The sequence below is a fragment of the Colossoma macropomum genome, unplaced genomic scaffold (assembly GCF_904425465.1).
Source record: "Colossoma macropomum unplaced genomic scaffold, Colossoma_macropomum, whole genome shotgun sequence".
In the NCBI taxonomy this organism is placed as follows: domain Eukaryota; kingdom Metazoa; phylum Chordata; class Actinopteri; order Characiformes; family Serrasalmidae; genus Colossoma; species Colossoma macropomum.
The window spans coordinates 36,552,521-36,571,018 of record NW_023494802.1 but is presented as its reverse complement, the minus strand read 5'-3'; the positions used below and the strand labels follow the sequence as shown (position 1 = coordinate 36,571,018).

Genomic DNA, 18,498 nt, shown 5'->3' with positions numbered 1-18,498 from the left:
TCATTTTTTCTTATCTATCTGCCAAATTGATGATCACTACTCATCCTGCTTCTACAACATGATTAATTCAGCTGTGGTAAATTCAGTTTATTGGACCTGATTTGGAAATTTGCACAGCCTGTGTACAGCCACACATCTAACAGTGCATGTGAGAGGGCTTGTTGTAAACAGGATTAAGGCACAACAAACTACTGAGTAAAGGGTCTACTTGAATCTGATCAAATTTAATATTTCTGTTTAATATTTTTTATAGCCTATGTGAAAACCGATTTATGCTTTTTGAAATTGTTTTAATATTTTTGCAGATTGATGAGAAAGAAAATTAGTTTAATTTATTTTAGAGGCTAAAGATTATGACACACAGTAAAGGAAAAAGGGTCCGAATACTTGTTGAAAGCACCTTAGCAACTTATACTGGTAGCAAAAGCTGATTAACATAAGTAACACTCAGGATTCGCTCCACCGTGTGTCCTATATGTTCAAGGATTTCCATTCTTAAACTTGCATGTGCTTTAATCGCAAAGCCTGGAGGGAAGTTCAGAACATTTCTCTATAGTTACTTACTGACACTGTCTTTCATGACTGTTGTTGCTGATATGGGTCACATTTTGTGTCCTTTTTTATTTAAAAGAGCAGCTCAAAATGTGAACTTGGTTCTTTTTGTTATTTCCCCCAGGTGATGCTGAGAATGGTGACTATGTTGCTGCAACAAAGCAGCAAAAGACACTCAAAAGTAAAAAAGGTTGGTTTTCAGAAAGAGACAAAAACTTTTGGCTATATTCAGTGGTTCTTTACAGATTTGATGGAACACATTCCTAGCTCATATTTGTTAAAGGGATGTTAAGTTAGGGTTTACAAGTTTAGGATCTGCTGAGTAATTTACAAGGTCTAATATCTCAATGTCTTGTCAATTTATCTTTCCTTTTTTTATGAAAAGTTATTTCACATAACTTGAAGGAAACATGCACTTATATTATGCATATTACAAGTTTTTTTTTCTTTTTTTTTATTATTCTATTTGCTTGTTTTTAGCATGCCTGCACACAGTGAAAGGGAGTCAGGAATTTTACCCTGTGAAGAGAGTAGTCAGATGCAAAATCAGTAAGGTTAACCCCCACACACAAACATCATAGCACTTCTTCATCAGAAAATAAAAACTGTATTTCGCTCATCTCACAATAAGAAAAATCACCAGGCCTATAAAGCCACCCTTTGGGTTAAATGCTTGATTAGGTTCTTGTAGAGAGAATAGTGTTCAAAACCAAAAATTTGCTTATTGTGACTGAATCTGCAGAGGAAACTGCAAAAGTCTCACTTTTGTTTTAGGGCCAGAAAATGAAACAAGTAGAATGGGAACCTTGCTCACTATGGTATGTATGTCCTATGCAACTTGGAGCCAGTGGTCTATAAGTCAGGGTATTTGTATTGACGTTTAATGAAGCTATTGATTGATTGTATTTAAAAATTCAAAAGTAAAGTTTGTTCAGGCAGCTGTTTCATAGTAACTGGGCTTTCCTTATTGATCATTACATCACACATCCATTGCCTAGTTGCAGTACTAAACTATAGAGAAGCTTGTACATCTGCCATTAACATTGTGTGTCGTGTTTCATGTGTCGTGATGTGTGTGTGTGTGTGTGTGTGTGTGTGTGTGTGTATAAATACATATATATGTAAAATGACATCTGGAGGCAGATAATTTTAAAGTTCCATGCTATACATCATACTGACTAATGTACATTTAAATGGTGATACCAGGGCCTAATGTATACATTTTTAATGTATGTGAAAATTCATGCTTAATTCATGTCTAAGATATAAAACATGAACAGGTTGTGAAAATGTGGGTAGATCAATGCATCTTTCAAAGCTGACATCTCATAGTAGCAGGATGTGGCTGGGCCACTGTATAGGGATTACAGTGTACTGCTGTGAATGTTTTTTTATAAAATCAAAGTCTTACCCAAATGCTGAGAACTTCAAGAACATATTTAAAATGAACATTTTAGTGCATTTTATAAATGAGGTTCACCATTAGATGAACTATTCAGCCACAACTACACACAAACACATGCAATCAAGTGTCATATAAATAGTTCTGTCCCACTTCTGCATAGCTCCCACCGCCATATTAGACTGTCTGTTCCGCTGTCTACTTCCACCACAGACAGTCTGCTCTCCACCATCTCCACTTTAATGCGGTCCTCCTCTGGCACATGCTCATTGAAGCACTTGATCGCTTCAAAGAGTTTTACCTTCTCCTCCCCCAACTTCTTTCGCCGCAAGTGGCGAATCTTGTTGCTGTCTAGAGTGCATGCAGTGCGTTCAGAAAGTGTTCAGACCCCTTCATGTTCTCCTCGTTTTGTTACATTAGTTTTACTCTTAAATGGATTAAACTCATTTTTTCTTATCTATCTGCCAAATTGATGATCACTACTCATCCTGCTTCTACAACATGATTAATTCAGCTGTGGTAAATTCAGTTTATTGGACCTGATTTGGAAATTTGCACAGCCTGTATACAGCCACACATCTAACAGTGCATGTGAGAGGGCTTGTTGTAAACAGGATTAAGGCACAACAAACTACTGAGTAAAGGGTCTACTTGAATCTGATCAAATTTAATATTTCTGTTTAATATTTTTTATAGCCTATGTGAAAACCGATTTATGCTTTTTGAAATTGTTTTAATATTTTTGCAGATTGATGAGAAAGAAAATTAGTTTAATTTATTTTAGAGGCTAAAGATTATGACACACAGTAAAGAAAAAAGGGTCCGAATACTTGTTGAAAGCACCTTAGCAACTTATACTGGTAGCAAAAGCTGATTAACATAAGTAACACTCAGGATTCGCTCCACCGTGTGTCCTATATGTTCAAGGATTTCCATTCTTAAACTTGCATGTGCTTTAATCGCAAAGCCTGGAGGGAAGTTCAGAACATTTCTCTATAGTTACTTACTGACACTGTCTTTCATGACTGTTGTTGCTGATATGGGTCACATTTTGTGTCCTTTTTTATTTAAAAGAGCAGCTCAAAATGTGAACTTGGTTCTTTTTGTTATTTCCCCCAGGTGATGCTGAGAATGGTGACTATGTTGCTGCAACAAAGCAGCAAAAGACACTCAAAAGTAAAAAAGGTTGGTTTTCAGAAAGAGACAAAAACTTTTGGCTATATTCAGTGGTTCTTTACAGATTTGATGGAACACATTCCTAGCTCATATTTGTTAAAGGGATGTTAAGTTAGGGTTTACAAGTTTAGGATCTGCTGAGTAATTTACAAGGTCTAATATCTCAATGTCTTGTCAATTTATCTTTCCTTTTTTTATGAAAAGTTATTTCACATAACTTGAAGGAAACATGCACTTATATTATGCATATTACAAGTTTTTTTTTCTTGTTTTTATTATTCTATTTGCTTGTTTTTAGCATGCCTGCACACAGTGAAAGGGAGTCAGGAATTTTACCCTGTGAAGAGAGTAATCGAATGCAAAATCAGTAAGGTTAACCCCCACACACAAACATCGTAGCACTTCTTCATCAGAAAATAAAAACTGTATTTCGCTCATCTCACAATAAGAAAAATCACCAGGTCTATAAAGCCACCCTTTGGGTTAAATGCTTGATTAGGTTCTTGTAGAGAGAATAGTGTTCAAAACCAATTTGCTTATTGTGACTGAATCTGCAGAGGAAACTGAAAAAGTCTCACTTTTGTTTTAGGGCCAGAAAATGAAACAAGTAGAATGGGAACCTTGCTCACTATGGTATGTATGTCCTATGCAACTTGGAGCCAGTGGTCTATAAGTCAGGGTATTTGTATTGACGTTTAATGAAGCTATTGATTGATTGTATTTAAAAATTCAAAAGTAAAGTTTGTTCAGGCAGCTGTTTCATAGTAACTGGGCTTTCCTTATTGATCATTACATCACACATCCATTGCCTAGTTGCAGTACTAAACTATAGAGAAGCTTGTACATCTGCCATTAACATTGTGTGTCGTGTTTCATGTGTCGTGATGTGTGTGTGTGTGTGTGTGTGTGTGTGTATAAATACATATATATGTAAAATGACATCTGGAGGCAGATAATTTACCAAAACAGTTAATATATCTGTATATTATATATCTATGACTAAGTTCTTGTTTTTTGCCAATATTTGTGAAATATTGAATGTAATATCCACAACATCATTGGATTGAATGTTTGGAGGCCTTCTGTAATATTATCTTACAATATTAATTTCGGGCCTTTCATCCTGCTGCTGTTCGACTGTACAACCAGCACTGCTCCTAGTAGAACCTCCTCCACCCCCTATTAGACCTCACACACCTACAGAACATAAACTGTGCACTCATCACCATTTCCTGTGTGCAATATAATCAATACTCCATGTGGAATACATGTAAAATATCTCTATAGTGTAAAGATTTTTTGCTTTTTTCTGTTTGTGATGTTTATATTGTTAATTCATCACCATTCCCACATGTAATATAATCAATACTCCATGTGAAATACTCCTTTTGCAATATTCAATGTGCAATTCAGGTAAAATATCCTTACATATTTACATATTTTTTGGTGTCTAATTTATAATTGTTTACATTGTTAATTTTTGTGAAGTGTTAATGTGGAGGATAGAGCTTATATAGTAATATAAGTAACTAACAAGGTTAATTACTATGTTAATTCTCTTCTTTTTACTTCTTTTCTTGAGTGCCTTGCTATCCCTTTGCTGCTGTAGCACTGTGAATTTCCCCGTTGTGGGAATAATATGGAGCAACTGGTATCACAAAGTATCCTGACCTTCAGCATCACTGTCTGGTAACATAGTGAACATCCTAACCAGTTGTATCAATACAGTGTGACATTATATTATTATACTGTTTGTATTTTATGGAATTGTACTTGTTGACTGTTGTACTTCTGTCACTATATCTGCTGTTTTCTCTCAACACATAACTGCGAGGAGAAGGAATGACAAATGTTGACTAAGCTTGAAGTGGGGAAAAGGCCTAGACTAACCTCACCCAACTGACCACACAGTTCTTTTAAGATATTCCCATTAAGAACTCGTTCAGTAACCAACACGTCTGCAACAAACAACAGCAATACAGCATGGATCTTATGTATGGTGCAATGAGTACACCTGTGCAAAAGTAGAGTGTCTGACATTTTGGAGAGGTGATTAAAATAACTACAAAGAAAGAATGAATAAATAAATAAATACATATGTAAAAGTAATAAACACGCACACACACACACACACACACACACACACAGGGTGTCTCAAAAATAAGGAAACACCCATACAAAATAAAAATGGTTTGGCAGATGATGGGTGATTGAATTGCCGATGCAAGCTGTGGGGGAAGGGGGAACTTGTTAGGCTATGTGACCAGCATGGCAGCCATCTTTAAAGCCATCATCTTGCCATCTTGGACTCAGCTTCAGTTTTACAAATGGGAAACAAGGTGTGCGACACATCAAACGAGTAGAGAATTTCAGTAGAAAAAACAGTGATGTGCTTCATGTCAACCTAACTTCATTCATTCTCATGTTAAAACAGTGTTTTTTCTTCTGTACAGGATGTAGAGGATGGCGCTATCCCAAGCGGAACATGTTGAGATCCTGTCCTGTTTTCCCATGAACGAAGCACACATCATGTCAGAAGATTTCAACCACTGCCACCCAAACAGGCCTCCCATTACCCACAATGCGTAAGTAGCAACAGCAACCGCTGTTCTGGCCTCATTCAGCAAGAGCCCACATCTCTAGCGACCGTCAGCTGGAATGTGGGGTTAGCCGTGCCTCAATTCAGTGAATTTGTCTACGCTTAAATGGCACCCTTACAAAATTCAGATGCTACAACACCTGACCAAGGATGACCCAGACCACTGGACAGAATTTGCAGAATGGTTGACACAGCAACTTTACATAAACCTTTGTTTTCCCTATCAGGTGCTGTTCAGTAATGAAGCAAATTTCTTCAGGAATGGTGAGGTCAACAAACAGAAATCACTGGATACTGGTCCGAAACAAACCCTCACTGGACTGATCCATCTAATACAGTTGCCTCACCTAAAGTAATGGTATGATGTGGTGTATGGGGTCCCAGGATCGTACGGATGCGTTGTCAGAGACTCTTGATGTGTAGTTTCCCCAAAAGTAGAATAGTTATAGGGGTCCAAACGAGTGGCCACCATGTTCTCCTGACTTAACCTCTCTAGATTTCTATCTGTGGGGTCACGTCAAGGCACTTCTTTATATAAATTTTGTTCATCTAAAGATAGAACTGTTGATGCTCATGTTAGCGTTCAGACAGATATTTTCGTGAAAGTTTATCATGAATTGGAGAAAAGGATAGGCTTAACACTCGAACATGGTGGGCAGCATATCGAACACATGCTGTATACCTTATGGTCAATTTCCTGGTTTCACATAGAAATCACTGTTTTAGAGAATGAGAACGAATAAAGTTATGTTGACATGAAGCACACCACTGTTTTATTACGCACACACACACACACACACTAAATCATCATATATATATATATAATGTGTGTGGGGTGCGTAATATATATATATATATATATATATATATATATATATATAAACAAAATGATGGGTCCTGTGAACCCTTTCAAAAAGGTCTTAGTTTTTATTGCTATTTGTCCACATGCTGTTTTTCCAAAGTTCCATGCTATACATCATACTGGCTAATGTACATTTAAATGCGATACCTGATGGTAAAGCCTGATGTATACATTTTTAATGTATGTGAAAATTCATGCTTAATTCATGTCTAAGATATAAAACATGAACAGGTTGTGAAAATGTGGGGAGATCAATGCATCTTTCAAAGCTGACATCTCATAGTAGCAGGATGTGGCTGGGCCACTGTATAGGGATTACAGTGTACTGCTGTGAATGTTTTTTTATAAAATCAAAGTCCAAATGCTGAGAACTTCAAGAACATATTTAAAATGAACATTTTAGTGCATTTTATAAATGAGGTTCCAAGAGAAACTAAAGGACCTTACCACAATGTTGTCCAGTAGATATTTCGGATATTAGTGTCCTAATGCTGCTTGCCTGACTTCTGAGATAGGAGCAGTGCTGTCTCATCTCCCGCATTAGGATGACTTTTTCCTCTTGAAGCCTCATCTTTGACATGTAGGCATCAAAAATCTTGTTTCTGGAAAGGATGCTAGGGGTTTCTGGTCAAACAAATAAAAAAAAAAGTAAATAAATAAAATAAAATAAAAAAACCTGACCGTCAACACAAGCTTCACCTGTTTGTTTTAAACATGTAATAAATTATATTCATGGTTATCAAGATAAAATGCATCACGTCACAATCTGTTTTATGAGCATGTGGATATGGCTAATCACCAGAGCAAGCATTAGAGAACACGCGCAGTAAGCATAATTAGTGTTGGTTAACTGGATTAAGTTGAAGTTGTGAAAAACAAGCCTTTGTACTCAGTATTTGACAGTAATTTTTAACGTGGCACTAATGGTTCTTTTCTGTGTGTATTTCAACCTATCACACCTCAGAAAAACAAAATATTGACTGATTTGAAGTATCGTTAAACTTTGTAAGACAAGCAGAGTATACACAACTATCATACTGTCACCATTAGATGAACTATTCAGCCACAACTACACACAAACACATGCAATCAAGTGTCATATAAATAGTTCTGTCCCACTTCTGCATAGTTCCCACCGCCATATTAGACTGTCTGTTCCGCTGTCTACTTCCACCACAGACAGTCTGCTCGCCACCATCTCCACTTTAATGCGGTCCTCCTCTGGCACATGCTCATTGAAGCACTTGATCGCTTCAAAGAGTTTTACCTTCTCCTCCCTCAACTTCTTTCGCCGCAAGTGGCGAATCTTGTTGCTGTCTAGAGTTAGCAAAGAAAAAACAAACTTGTAATATAAAAAAGATTCTAATTCTATACATACCAAAAGAAACAAGTAAACAAAGAACACCTGTATGATTATAAAGACTTGCTTTTTTCCGATGAACACCGAGAAACATTTGTTCAATTGACTGCTGAAGGGCATGTCTGTCATCACAACTGGTATCTACGGAATCTAAAAAAAAAAAAAATAATCATGATAACTGCTACAGATGAGCATAATACTTACAGGGATGCACAACCCTGTGCTACATCTCCATCAGAAGGACCTCCATTAGAAGTGCACTCATTAGTATAGTGTGTGCAGTACAGTAGTAAGTGGTTTTAGATGCAGTCCTGGAGATCCACCATTCAACATAGTTCACTCTAACACTAATCAAACACACCTAATCCTGTTAATCAAGGCCTTCATGAGCATCTGCTTATTTAAGCCAAGCATGTTGGTACTTTGTTGTCAGGGCCCAACGAGAGAGGTAGCTGTTCACCATTTCTACCTCCTCCCCAGCAGTGGTGCCAGCACCCTCCAGATTTCTGCCACTCCAGACAATCTAACACACAATGATGAAAAAAATAAGTTTACTAAAAATAAAAGGATTAAATGCACAATACAGAAACTGTACCTCACACAGACTGAAGCTGCTGGAAACAAAGCTTATGTTTTCATTTGTATCAGAGATATGAAGAGTGATTTTATAGAAATATTTAAGTTGCTCAATTAATTGTAAAAATATTTCATGCTTGCTTGCATATTTAGCCAAAACAAACTTAGGTTATGCCCCATTCTTTCCTACCAACCAAATACGTAAATATCTTTAAAATTGACTTTGTGAATAATAAATTAGGTCCCACTTTATTTTGAAGAGCGCTTTATAGATTATCTACGTCTTCAAACTGTGATAGATTCTGCACAGTGATAGGAAGAGAATTAGGACTAAGGGCTAGTTTAGTTTAATTTCAGGACTAAGGGCTAGTTTAGTTTGATTCCAGAATTGGGGCTGGACTAGGCATTGAGTTAGGGCTAAATTGAGAGTTAAGAAAAGGTAAGTTGAATTTTATTCAACTAAATAGCTGTTAAAGTTACAGCTGCAAGATGCAGTTACGAAACATCTCAAGTTGGGTATCCAAATAATGTATTACCTTAAATTAAATTAAATACAGAAGCTAGTAAGTCAGTAAGTAATGAAGCATCCAAAATCATGGACACCCTACCTTGACTGCACTGTGTATATTTGCCATTTTCTTTTACAAAGCACACTGTTGGTGCTATGGGCCTGTAAAATCCATCTGTGCAGGACTCCCTATTATGGAGTACAAGTTTCTTGTATCTGGATACATCACATTCCATACACATCCACTCATCTGGCATGCAATCTCTGCAACGAAGGATTGCAGGAGATAAACAGCAGCTGCGATTTCTGTCTGGAACCATTCTGGAGGACAACAAGCAGTCCAAGTGGTACGGCCTTGCTTTCTGCCACTCATCTTTGGCTACGGCCTGCCTCACGTTCCACGAAGAGGACGTTGATGGACGTTCTACTGAATAGTCAACATCAACCGACGTCAAATCATCCTGACGTTTCTCCAGCTCGCTGTCTAAAAGAGGGATATAACCAAAACAGAGAATTAATTAAAATATTCTTTGTGATTCTAATAAATAAAAGTGAAATATGGATAAAAGCAGAGCAAAATAAAAAGACATTGTTTTTAAACTTTTTGTTAACTTGCTTAATCGCTATGTCATAGTGTCATCTTACCAATCAAACACTGAGACGTTGATGATTCTGACAGTACAGGTACCTCCTCAGTCATCTCAAAATGATTCAGGTCCTTACTGGCACCTTCTGAAATCATGGCAAAACAGATGTAGACAATCAAAAATTAATATAAAAAGTAGGAAAAAAACATGTTAGTATATCTATGCGCATGAATCGCTGTTACAGTCTTAATTAAAACAGGCAGTTATCCTTCGTAGGAAAACAATGTTTTGTAGTGACATTGCATTTTTGTGCCAAAACAACGTGGTGGACTGTGTTCATACGGGGCGATGTGGGCAGCTAGCTGAACAGGACTCCTACTCACTATGTTGTTTGTTCTGAGACCTCCCATTGGCTGCGACCTGTCTATGTGATATCACATGCTAGCTTGGGTCACGGCACAGAACCTCTAGCGTTGCCCAGTCTTGCACAGTTCTTGTAAAGTATATATACACAGCCACATGTTGGCAGTTCGATTTTGTTTGGGTCCATCGTTGTTTAGAGCATACTGCCGGCTTAAACATTAAAAATATAGGGATAGTTGTCTCAGACTAAACCTCTCCCTGGACTAAAAAGGATTTCCTAAGGTGATTCAATATTGGCACTGCAAAGTTCAAAATGGTGGTGATGGTGCGGTGATGGTATGCAACCATGTGCTGAACTACCTCTCAGCTCATGCTTTCCAAAAATGGGAACAGACAGCTGCATACGGATTTACAAATTCATATCAACAAACCTGAAGCAGAAATCCCTTTGCGTGTCTGACCACTTCTGCTTCTTTTTTGCAGTGGACGGCCTTCATCATCTTTCTCCACCCACCATACCTGAAATCTGCTACCTTCAGATGTTCGTTTGGCTTTCTCTTGCTTTGCCTTGCACACAGACATTGAACACTGTATGCAGGCTTCAACATTAGAAAATGCTATGTACTTTTAGTATTATACTCTTTTTTTTTGGTTGACTCCATTTGTGAAGTAAAAATGAACTGCTCATTTAAAATACTCACTTTCTCTTGAGCCAAAAATACGTCTGCAAGGAACATAGCATCCTCTGCTTCTCCACTGTCCTGGCGAGCAGCCAGTTTAACAGCAGTCTGGTGGAAAAAATGAATTTGAATGAAGAACTGGTGTACATTAGAAGACATTAGAGCTTCTAGAAACAACCAGCAGTGCTGTGTGTTTTTCTTTTTTTTTTTTTTGCTTTGTAAGATGAATATTTCTATAGGTGGCAGGAGAGACAAAAATAAAGTAACAGAGTGACGTAGACAGAACTCTAAAAGAGCAGTTTTCTTATGACTACATGAAAAACGTTGGGATGGGTGGTAGGGACACAACAGTCACAATATGGTTGTAAAAAAGGTCTACAATATGGTTAACGCATTGTAAAATGATTGTGATTAAACAGCAAGGCAGAAACATATTCCAAGCATTATTCCAAACATTACCAAGAAGTTTTGTAATAACTTAAGCATGTAAATGACAGCTAACTAACGTTAATGTTACTTAAGCAAACTGCAGACTGCAGTAGCGTGTGCATTTCACGCTTCAGGCACACAAAAATGTGACACTGATACGGTGCCCCAAGTGGACCAACGTGTGTACTACACACTGGGGCGTGATACCGGGTTGTTTATTTGACATCAAACCACTCTGAATGCCATCAACCATTAACCACAGATATTTACACAGATATTTTTAGAATTCTTTGAAATTCCTCTTTACTGTTGTTTTGGTGAGGACTTGCATTTTAATGTAAATCGTTTTGACCGTTTCTCTGGGTGGTCAGGTCTTTATTTTTCACACTGAATTCTTTTTGTCCTCCAGGACTAGCACTGCAATGTTATGACTGCACAGAGGAGTCTGCTCAGACTTGTCCTAGAATGGAATGTTCATATCAGTGTAACAGCGTCGCTGCCACCTTTAGCCTGGGTAAGAGTGGCTTTTAACTCAGATTAAAACTCCTAACAGATGCAAAACTGATGTCCACTAAGTCATGTGTTCCTCTACAGGTGGAACAGAGTATGAGGACTTGCCTGCCGTCAGTCTTTTGTGTCACAGGGAGAATAAATGCAGGGTTTCTGAGAGCGACCATCAGCTCCAAATGCTGCAAGACTGATCTCTGCAATGACAAAGCAGTGCCAGGTACAATCAGATGCTCCTTTATTCAGAGCGACTTACAGTTTGACCATTTCACAGAGGAAGGTGAAGGTAGTGTTAGGAGTTTTTCTCATGACTGGTGTAGCATAAACTGAGTCTGCAGTGTGTAGGGCTGAGGTGTTACCCACCACACTTTTTTTTTCACACAATTCTTCACACTTGGTACAGTAAGTGTTTGTGCTGATGTTAATGCCAGAGGAGGTTTGGAACTCTGCAGTTTCTGAGTAAGCAGAGCATTGGTAACTTTATGCACTATGCACCTCAGCACTCAGTGACCAGCTCTGGAACTTTACCTGGTCTGACACTTTGTGGTTGAGTTGCGGTGGTTCCTAAACACTTCCACTTTTCAGTAATACCACTCAGCGGGTGTGAAATGTCTAGGTGAGACAAAAGAGAAGAAGAAGAAGAAGAAGAGAAGAAGAAGAAGAAGAAGAAGAAGAAGAAGAAGAAGAAAATGGAGAAGACAAAGAAAAGGGAGAACTTCATTTAATCCCATCATCTAGAAAGGAAACCGTTCTTCTTTGGTTGAGATGCTGTGTGAGACCAGAGCAGCTTGTGATTCTTCTCTAATCTGCAATAATTCCACTCAATTATATTCATATATACTCAGTGACCTGCTGACAAATATTATAGACAACACTAACAAACACAAACATAGTCTGCACTGTGACAAGCAATACAGACACCACTGCATAATGACTGTAGTGATTTTATATTACTGCTGGTTAAATAGCAGAAGATGGTACATTTGTCTACATTCATTCTTTCAGTAGGTCAAGTAAGCCTTCAGAAAACACTGAAAGAAGGTCTCCACACCACCTAACCACACAACCGGTCTGAACCAGTTGCGTCTACTTGCACAAACTCTATTTGGACACTTTATTAAGTACACGGCATCTCAACTGAACAGGAAACCATAAAAGTGGTTGGTTTAAGAGTCAGAGGTTAAGGACTCCTGAGAAGCAGAAAATCCAAACCAACTTCTGAGACTGAAAAATTGAAACATCCCTGCAGGTTTCTTTGAATTTTTCTGTTAGATTTCTCTGAAAAATAAATAATGTGTGCATCATGGCTGTTTCTGAAATTAAATAAATGAAGTGGTGGTCTCTGACCTTTGTACAGTACTGAATACCAACTATGTATACCAACACCTTTTGTGTTTCCAGCTTGTAAACTAAACACTGTAAGGAATGGTTTGTCAATTCAGCCTAAAGTGATTTGACAAATTTTTAGTTCAAATAAAACAATCTAAATTAAAATAAATGTGTTTAAACAGTATTTTAAATAATCCAAACCTCAAAATCACTTCACTTTCATTGAGCAAGTAGGGCTTGAACTGTGAATGGAAGTCTATGGAATAAAAGCTGTGAGATTGTCAGTATTCAGAACCTCCACACTGAAGACTGTTTGTCATACATGGAAAATGGACAAATATATATATATATATATATGGTTTTATTATTGTTCTCCTGCCATTAAACCACTGTACTAAAATGTTCATCAGATGGGGGTGGGTTTCCAGTTTCCAGGAAGCCCACCCCCTTCTAGAGTCTTATATGAGATTGTGTTCTTCCTTGTTTTTACACCAACGTCTCAGATCATCCAGTCGTAGAAATGAAAGTGGTTCTGGTGCTCGTCAGTGTGTTCTTCACTAAAGGTACAGAGAACCAAATTTATACCCTCATATTACACTCAGTACTGTCATTTCAGTCAACTTGTTAGATGATTTCATTCAGAGTGGTCTGATGAGAAATAATTAATTGTAGAAAAAGTTACTGAATTGTCTTTGCAGTGGTGGTGATGAGAACCAGGGATCACCATGTCTACAACACAAACATAGCCATTTTATTTACTATCTAAACCCACCAGTGAACCTACACGTCTTTAGTTTTTACATGTAATTTTGATGATGATAAAACAGTGGTACACCTGAAAAAAGAGTCATTTGGGGACGAATTTGCCTTACAATGTCCTGCATATTCCTCTCTGCCATTAATGTGATTCAAAAATACATTTCAACCTAAAACTGTATCTCACGACTATCGTAAAGCAATGTTTCAGACATCAGGCAACATATATGTGAGCGATAACATTCAGTGATGGAGCTTTAAAGCATTAAAGTTCAGACGTCTGGTTCCTATCACCAATGTTATGAACAATTCTGAGTTGTTTTCTCTGGAACGGCTTATTTTTCCATCAAACCACTCTGAATGCCATTAAACATTAACCACAGATATTTATACAGATATTTTTAGACTTCTTTGAAATTCCTCTTTACTGTTGTTTTGGTGAGGACTTGCATTTTAATGTAAATCGTTTTGACCGTTTCTCTGGGTGGTCAGGTCTTTATTTTTCACACTGAATTCTTTTTGTCCTCTAGGACTAGCACTGCAATGTTATGACTGCACAGAGGAGTCTGCTCAGACTTGTCCTAGAAAGGAATGTCCTTATCAGTGTAACAGCATCGCTGCCACCTTTAGCCTGGGTAAGAGTGGCTTTTAACTCAGATTAAAACTCCTAACAGATGCAAAACTGAAGTCCACTAAGTCATGTGTTCCTCTACAGGTGGCGTACAGGAGAAACAAAATATGAGGACTTGCCTGCCGTCTGTCGTTTGTGTCACAGGTGGAATAAACACAGGGTTTCTGAGAGGGACCATCAACTCCAAATGCTGCAAGACTGATCTCTGCAATGACAAAGCACTGCCAGGTACAATCAGAAGCTCCTTTATCCAGAGCGACTTACAGTTTGACCATTTCACAGAGGAAGGTGAAGGTAGTGTTAGGAGTTTTGCTCATGACTGGTGTAGCATAAAGTGCTCGCTAGGCCAGGGTACTGAGTCTGCAGTGTGAAGGGCTGAGGTGTTACCCACCACACTATTCTTCTGTTACAGTCCTGTGACATTTTTTGTGCAGCGGCCACATAAAGGATCATCTTCTGCTGCGTCATATTTTTACAACTGCTAAGAAGCCTTTTAAACACTGACTTTTCCTTTTCACAATTCTTCACACTTAGTACAGTAACAGTCTTTTTGGGCCAAACCATGAACAGTGTTTTCTTTGCCTGAACACAGAATGTGCTCAGTTCCAAAGTTCTGTAATTCTCTTCTCACTCCGTCTCGGCCTTCAACAGAACTGTGTACTTCTAAAGCTCACTTTGCAAATGCTCACATACACTGTTCAAAAACTGTTACAATGAAGTCCAGAAATGAAAACAATAAACTTCATATGAATTTACTAAAAAACAAACACCGTATCAAACAACAGTCAAAGTTCAAACTGCTGAATGAATGTATTTAAATAGGCTGATCACAACTGATTCCCAGCTGAGCTGAAGTTCTACCAGGTGTTGTCAATCCATAAAAAGGGGGTCACTTCTGACGTCATTTTGTTCAAATGTTTGTTAAAGCTTTATGAATTTAATGGGCCCTGCAACCTGTCCAGGGTGTTTCCTGCCTTACCGCCCTTTGACGGCTGGGATAGGCTCAAGCTCCCTCTGTGGCCCAGAAGGATAAGCAGCTTAGAAAATATGTGTGTGTTTGTGTGTGTGTGTGTGTGTAATGGGTCTTCTTTTTAATTTAATTTTTTTAGCACTGATTCATTTCTTGTGTTTATTTTATTATTTGCTGTACTGCTTGAATTTGTACATTGCTTAAAAATAATATAGTAAATGATTGCACAGTGGTTTCTAATACCTTTAGACCCAGCTTACCACAAATGTTTTTGCTGGCTTGTTTAATTTAGTTGTTTATTTGCTTGAAGTTTTACCGAACCAGGCTCCCAATGGAAAGAAGTGTTGTACCAATACCAACTGCTCAGAAACTGTGAAGTGTGTGGGAGATGAGGATCGCTGCTTTAATGGATCAGGTCAGGAAAATACCCTTTTTACTGTAACTGTGAATTGAATCGACAGAATTATGCCTTACTTCTTCAATAACATTGATGGAATAAATGGTAACACTTTCTATGAACGCCAGGTCTATAAGCATCTTTAAACACAATCATAACATGTTTTAATGCATTCATAAGACATTATATACATGACTTGTAATATTCATAAAAAGGAATGCCATGTTTATCATGCATTATGAATTGTTAATACTGTAAATGTATTGATCATAACACGTCATACTGTCCATGCCAAAGAAGTCAGCCCCAGCGTGCAGAGTGCAGTATGACTCACTAACCTGCTTATACCTATAAACACACACAGAATTTACTCGTCATTGAGGGTATAGATTGTTATTGATAGACGTATGATATTATAGCCCCACTGTATGAGCTTGTAAGTTATGTTTGTCAGCTCTAAGTAAAGGAGACATAAGTTTATGTATCTCATGCCATTTACAATATTTTATTTCTCAGTATGGGCTTTGTTGGGGCTGGGCCTTCAGTCTTCAAAGGCCCCAGGAACCTTTTTTTTCGAATTAGGTTAATCTTGTTCTCAAAGTCCAAGTGACCAATAAATGACCGATACATATTTCACCATATTTCTCTCCTCTCTATGTAAACTAGGCCTAATCTTGAGTAACACCTCCATTAGCACTACTGGAAGCCTCATGATATTAAAATATGTCTCATTTACTCAAAATATGTCTCTTTACTTAAAGCTGACAAATACAGCTTACAAGCTCTTATAATGGGGTTATAATATCATATTTCTATTATAATGTCTGTGATGTTATGTTAGACATTTCTATGTCTAACATTAGAATCATTGTGCATAACCATCTGACATTAGAAATCTGAGTGAAACATGTCTGATATAAGTCTAAATCTGTCAGCCGAAGAAGGGCCTTACAGGAGAAAAGAGGAAGGGGCTCTGCATTTAATCGAAACCTCTCCTCAGGTAGGAAAACAAAGTTAGGGTGGAGAGGACTTAAGGTGGAGGAACTGAATGGCAGGAAAGCAGAGGGGAAGATGTAGGTGTGAGAGCTGCCTGGCAACTGCTATATGTTTGTGTATGTTTTACAACCTCATTTCCAAAAAAGTTGGGACGCTGTAAAAAAGATACATAAAAACAAATTGCAATGAAGTGCAAATCATTTAAATCCTATATTTCATTGAAAAAGCTTCAAAGACATATCAAATGTTGAAACTGAGAAATTTTATTGTTTTTTTGAAAAATATATGCCCATTTTGAATTTGATGAATTTGAAGTTGGAACGGGGGCAACAAAAGGCTGGTAAAGTTGTATAATGTTAAAATAACACCTGGTGGTTAATTGGCAACAGTTCAGTAAAATGACTGGGTATAAAAGTCTTTCAGAAGTAAAGATGAGGAGGGGTTCACCACTCTGTGAAAGACTGCACAATTAAATAGTGCAACAATTCAATAATAACGTTTCTCAACATAAAATAGCAAAGAACTTTTCATCATCTATCATACATAATAACATTAAAAGATTCAGAGAATCTGGAGAAATCTCTGAATGAAAGGGACAAAGCCAAAAACCAGTATATGCTGGCTGTGATTTTTGGGCCCTCAGACAGCACTGCATTAAAAACAGACATTCTGTAGAGATTCTGTAGTGGAAATCACTGCATGGGCTCAGAAACACTTCTGAAAACCACTGTCTGTAAAGACAGTTTGGCGCTGCATCCACAAATGCAAGATAAAACTCTAAAACACAAAGAAGAAACCAGATATAAACAGGATCCAGAAATGCTGCCACCTTCTCTGGGCCTGAGATTCTTTTTGGAAATCATGGACACTGTGTCCTCTGGGCTAAAGACCATTCAGCTTGTTATCAGTGCACAGTTCAAAAGCCTGTATCCATGATGGTATAGAGTTGTTAATGAATGTTAATTAAGGAGTTGATGAAAGGGGTTAATTAATGTTTTGGATTGAAATAGATCATAAGTCTTATAAATATCTGAGGTCTGAATACTTCATTGTTTTCTTTCATGGTGGGGCTGCAGGGTGTTCTTAATTCTTCCCCTTTCAGTCCTCATTGCTCTCTAGCAGCTCAACCTAACAGTTACAGGAAGACATTATATTATTTAATATACTGATTAAAAATATCCAAGATGATCCAAACCACTAGTTGGCCTGCAGAAAGAAGCTACAGACCAAGACTAGTGTTTCCAATCCAAATGTTTATGTTCCTGTAATTGCATTTGACTAGTCAGTCAGAAACATATTTTGATTTTGAATTCTCTCTCTCTCTCTCTCTCTCTCTCTCTCTCTCTCAGTTCCTTTAGGTGTTCCATTTGTTAATAAGACATCTTTACAAGGATGTGCAAGCAAGAGCATCTGTGATGGGTTCGTGTCCATCACCCAACAATTCAACATCACTGCGGATATTAAGTGCTGTGAGGGGAACCTGTGTAACACTGCTATCAGTATTAATCTGGGTCTCCTCATCATGCTGGGGTCTCTGCTGACCTCCATCCTCTTCCTCTGAACTTCCTCTGAACTATCTCAAGCCCTTTTCAGGAAGTACTGAAACAAATACAGCAGTTTTAGTGGAGATTTTAAATGTCTGCATCTCCACTGCTGTCCAGCTTACTGATTAATATCTTTACTGTATATTCAGACTTTATCTTCAGGTGCTTCTTATCTGGGCCTTTACGTGATCAGTCTAATGATTAGTCTAATGTGTTGCATAAAAGAACCTACACCTGTAAGTGTTATAAACCCAATAAAATGTGTTAAGACTGT

The 18,498-nt window shown here is 37.7% G+C and overlaps 1 protein-coding gene across 1 annotated transcript; it reads left to right on the top strand.

Moving 5' to 3' along the window:
- The first annotated feature begins 11,591 nt into the window (after positions 1-11,591).
- LOC118822907 (phospholipase A2 inhibitor CNF-like) lies at positions 11,592-18,241 on the top strand. Its single transcript, XM_036592237.1, has 7 exons — positions 11,592-11,608; positions 11,689-11,821; positions 13,434-13,493; positions 14,217-14,321; positions 14,402-14,545; positions 15,598-15,702; positions 18,030-18,241. Exons 2-7 carry the CDS (start codon positions 11,701-11,703, stop codon positions 18,239-18,241), a joined length of 747 nt encoding a protein of 248 aa, XP_036448130.1. The 5' UTR covers positions 11,592-11,608; positions 11,689-11,700.
- Positions 18,242-18,498: the final 257 nt, after the last annotated feature.

What these genes read in the sequence shown, in the direction of transcription:
- LOC118822907 (XM_036592237.1), top strand. Translation starts at nt 11,701, where the DNA reads ATGAGGACTTGCCTGCCGTCAGTCTTTTGTGTCACAGGGAGAATAAAT. An exon ending in CAGTGTGTTCTTCACTAAAG is followed by an intron (nt 13,494 to 14,216) that starts GTACAGAGAACC and finishes TTTGTCCTCTAG; the next exon opens with GACTAGCACTGCAATGTTAT. An exon ending in CAATGACAAAGCACTGCCAG is followed by an intron (nt 14,546 to 15,597) that starts GTACAATCAGAA and finishes ATTTGCTTGAAG; the next exon opens with TTTTACCGAACCAGGCTCCC.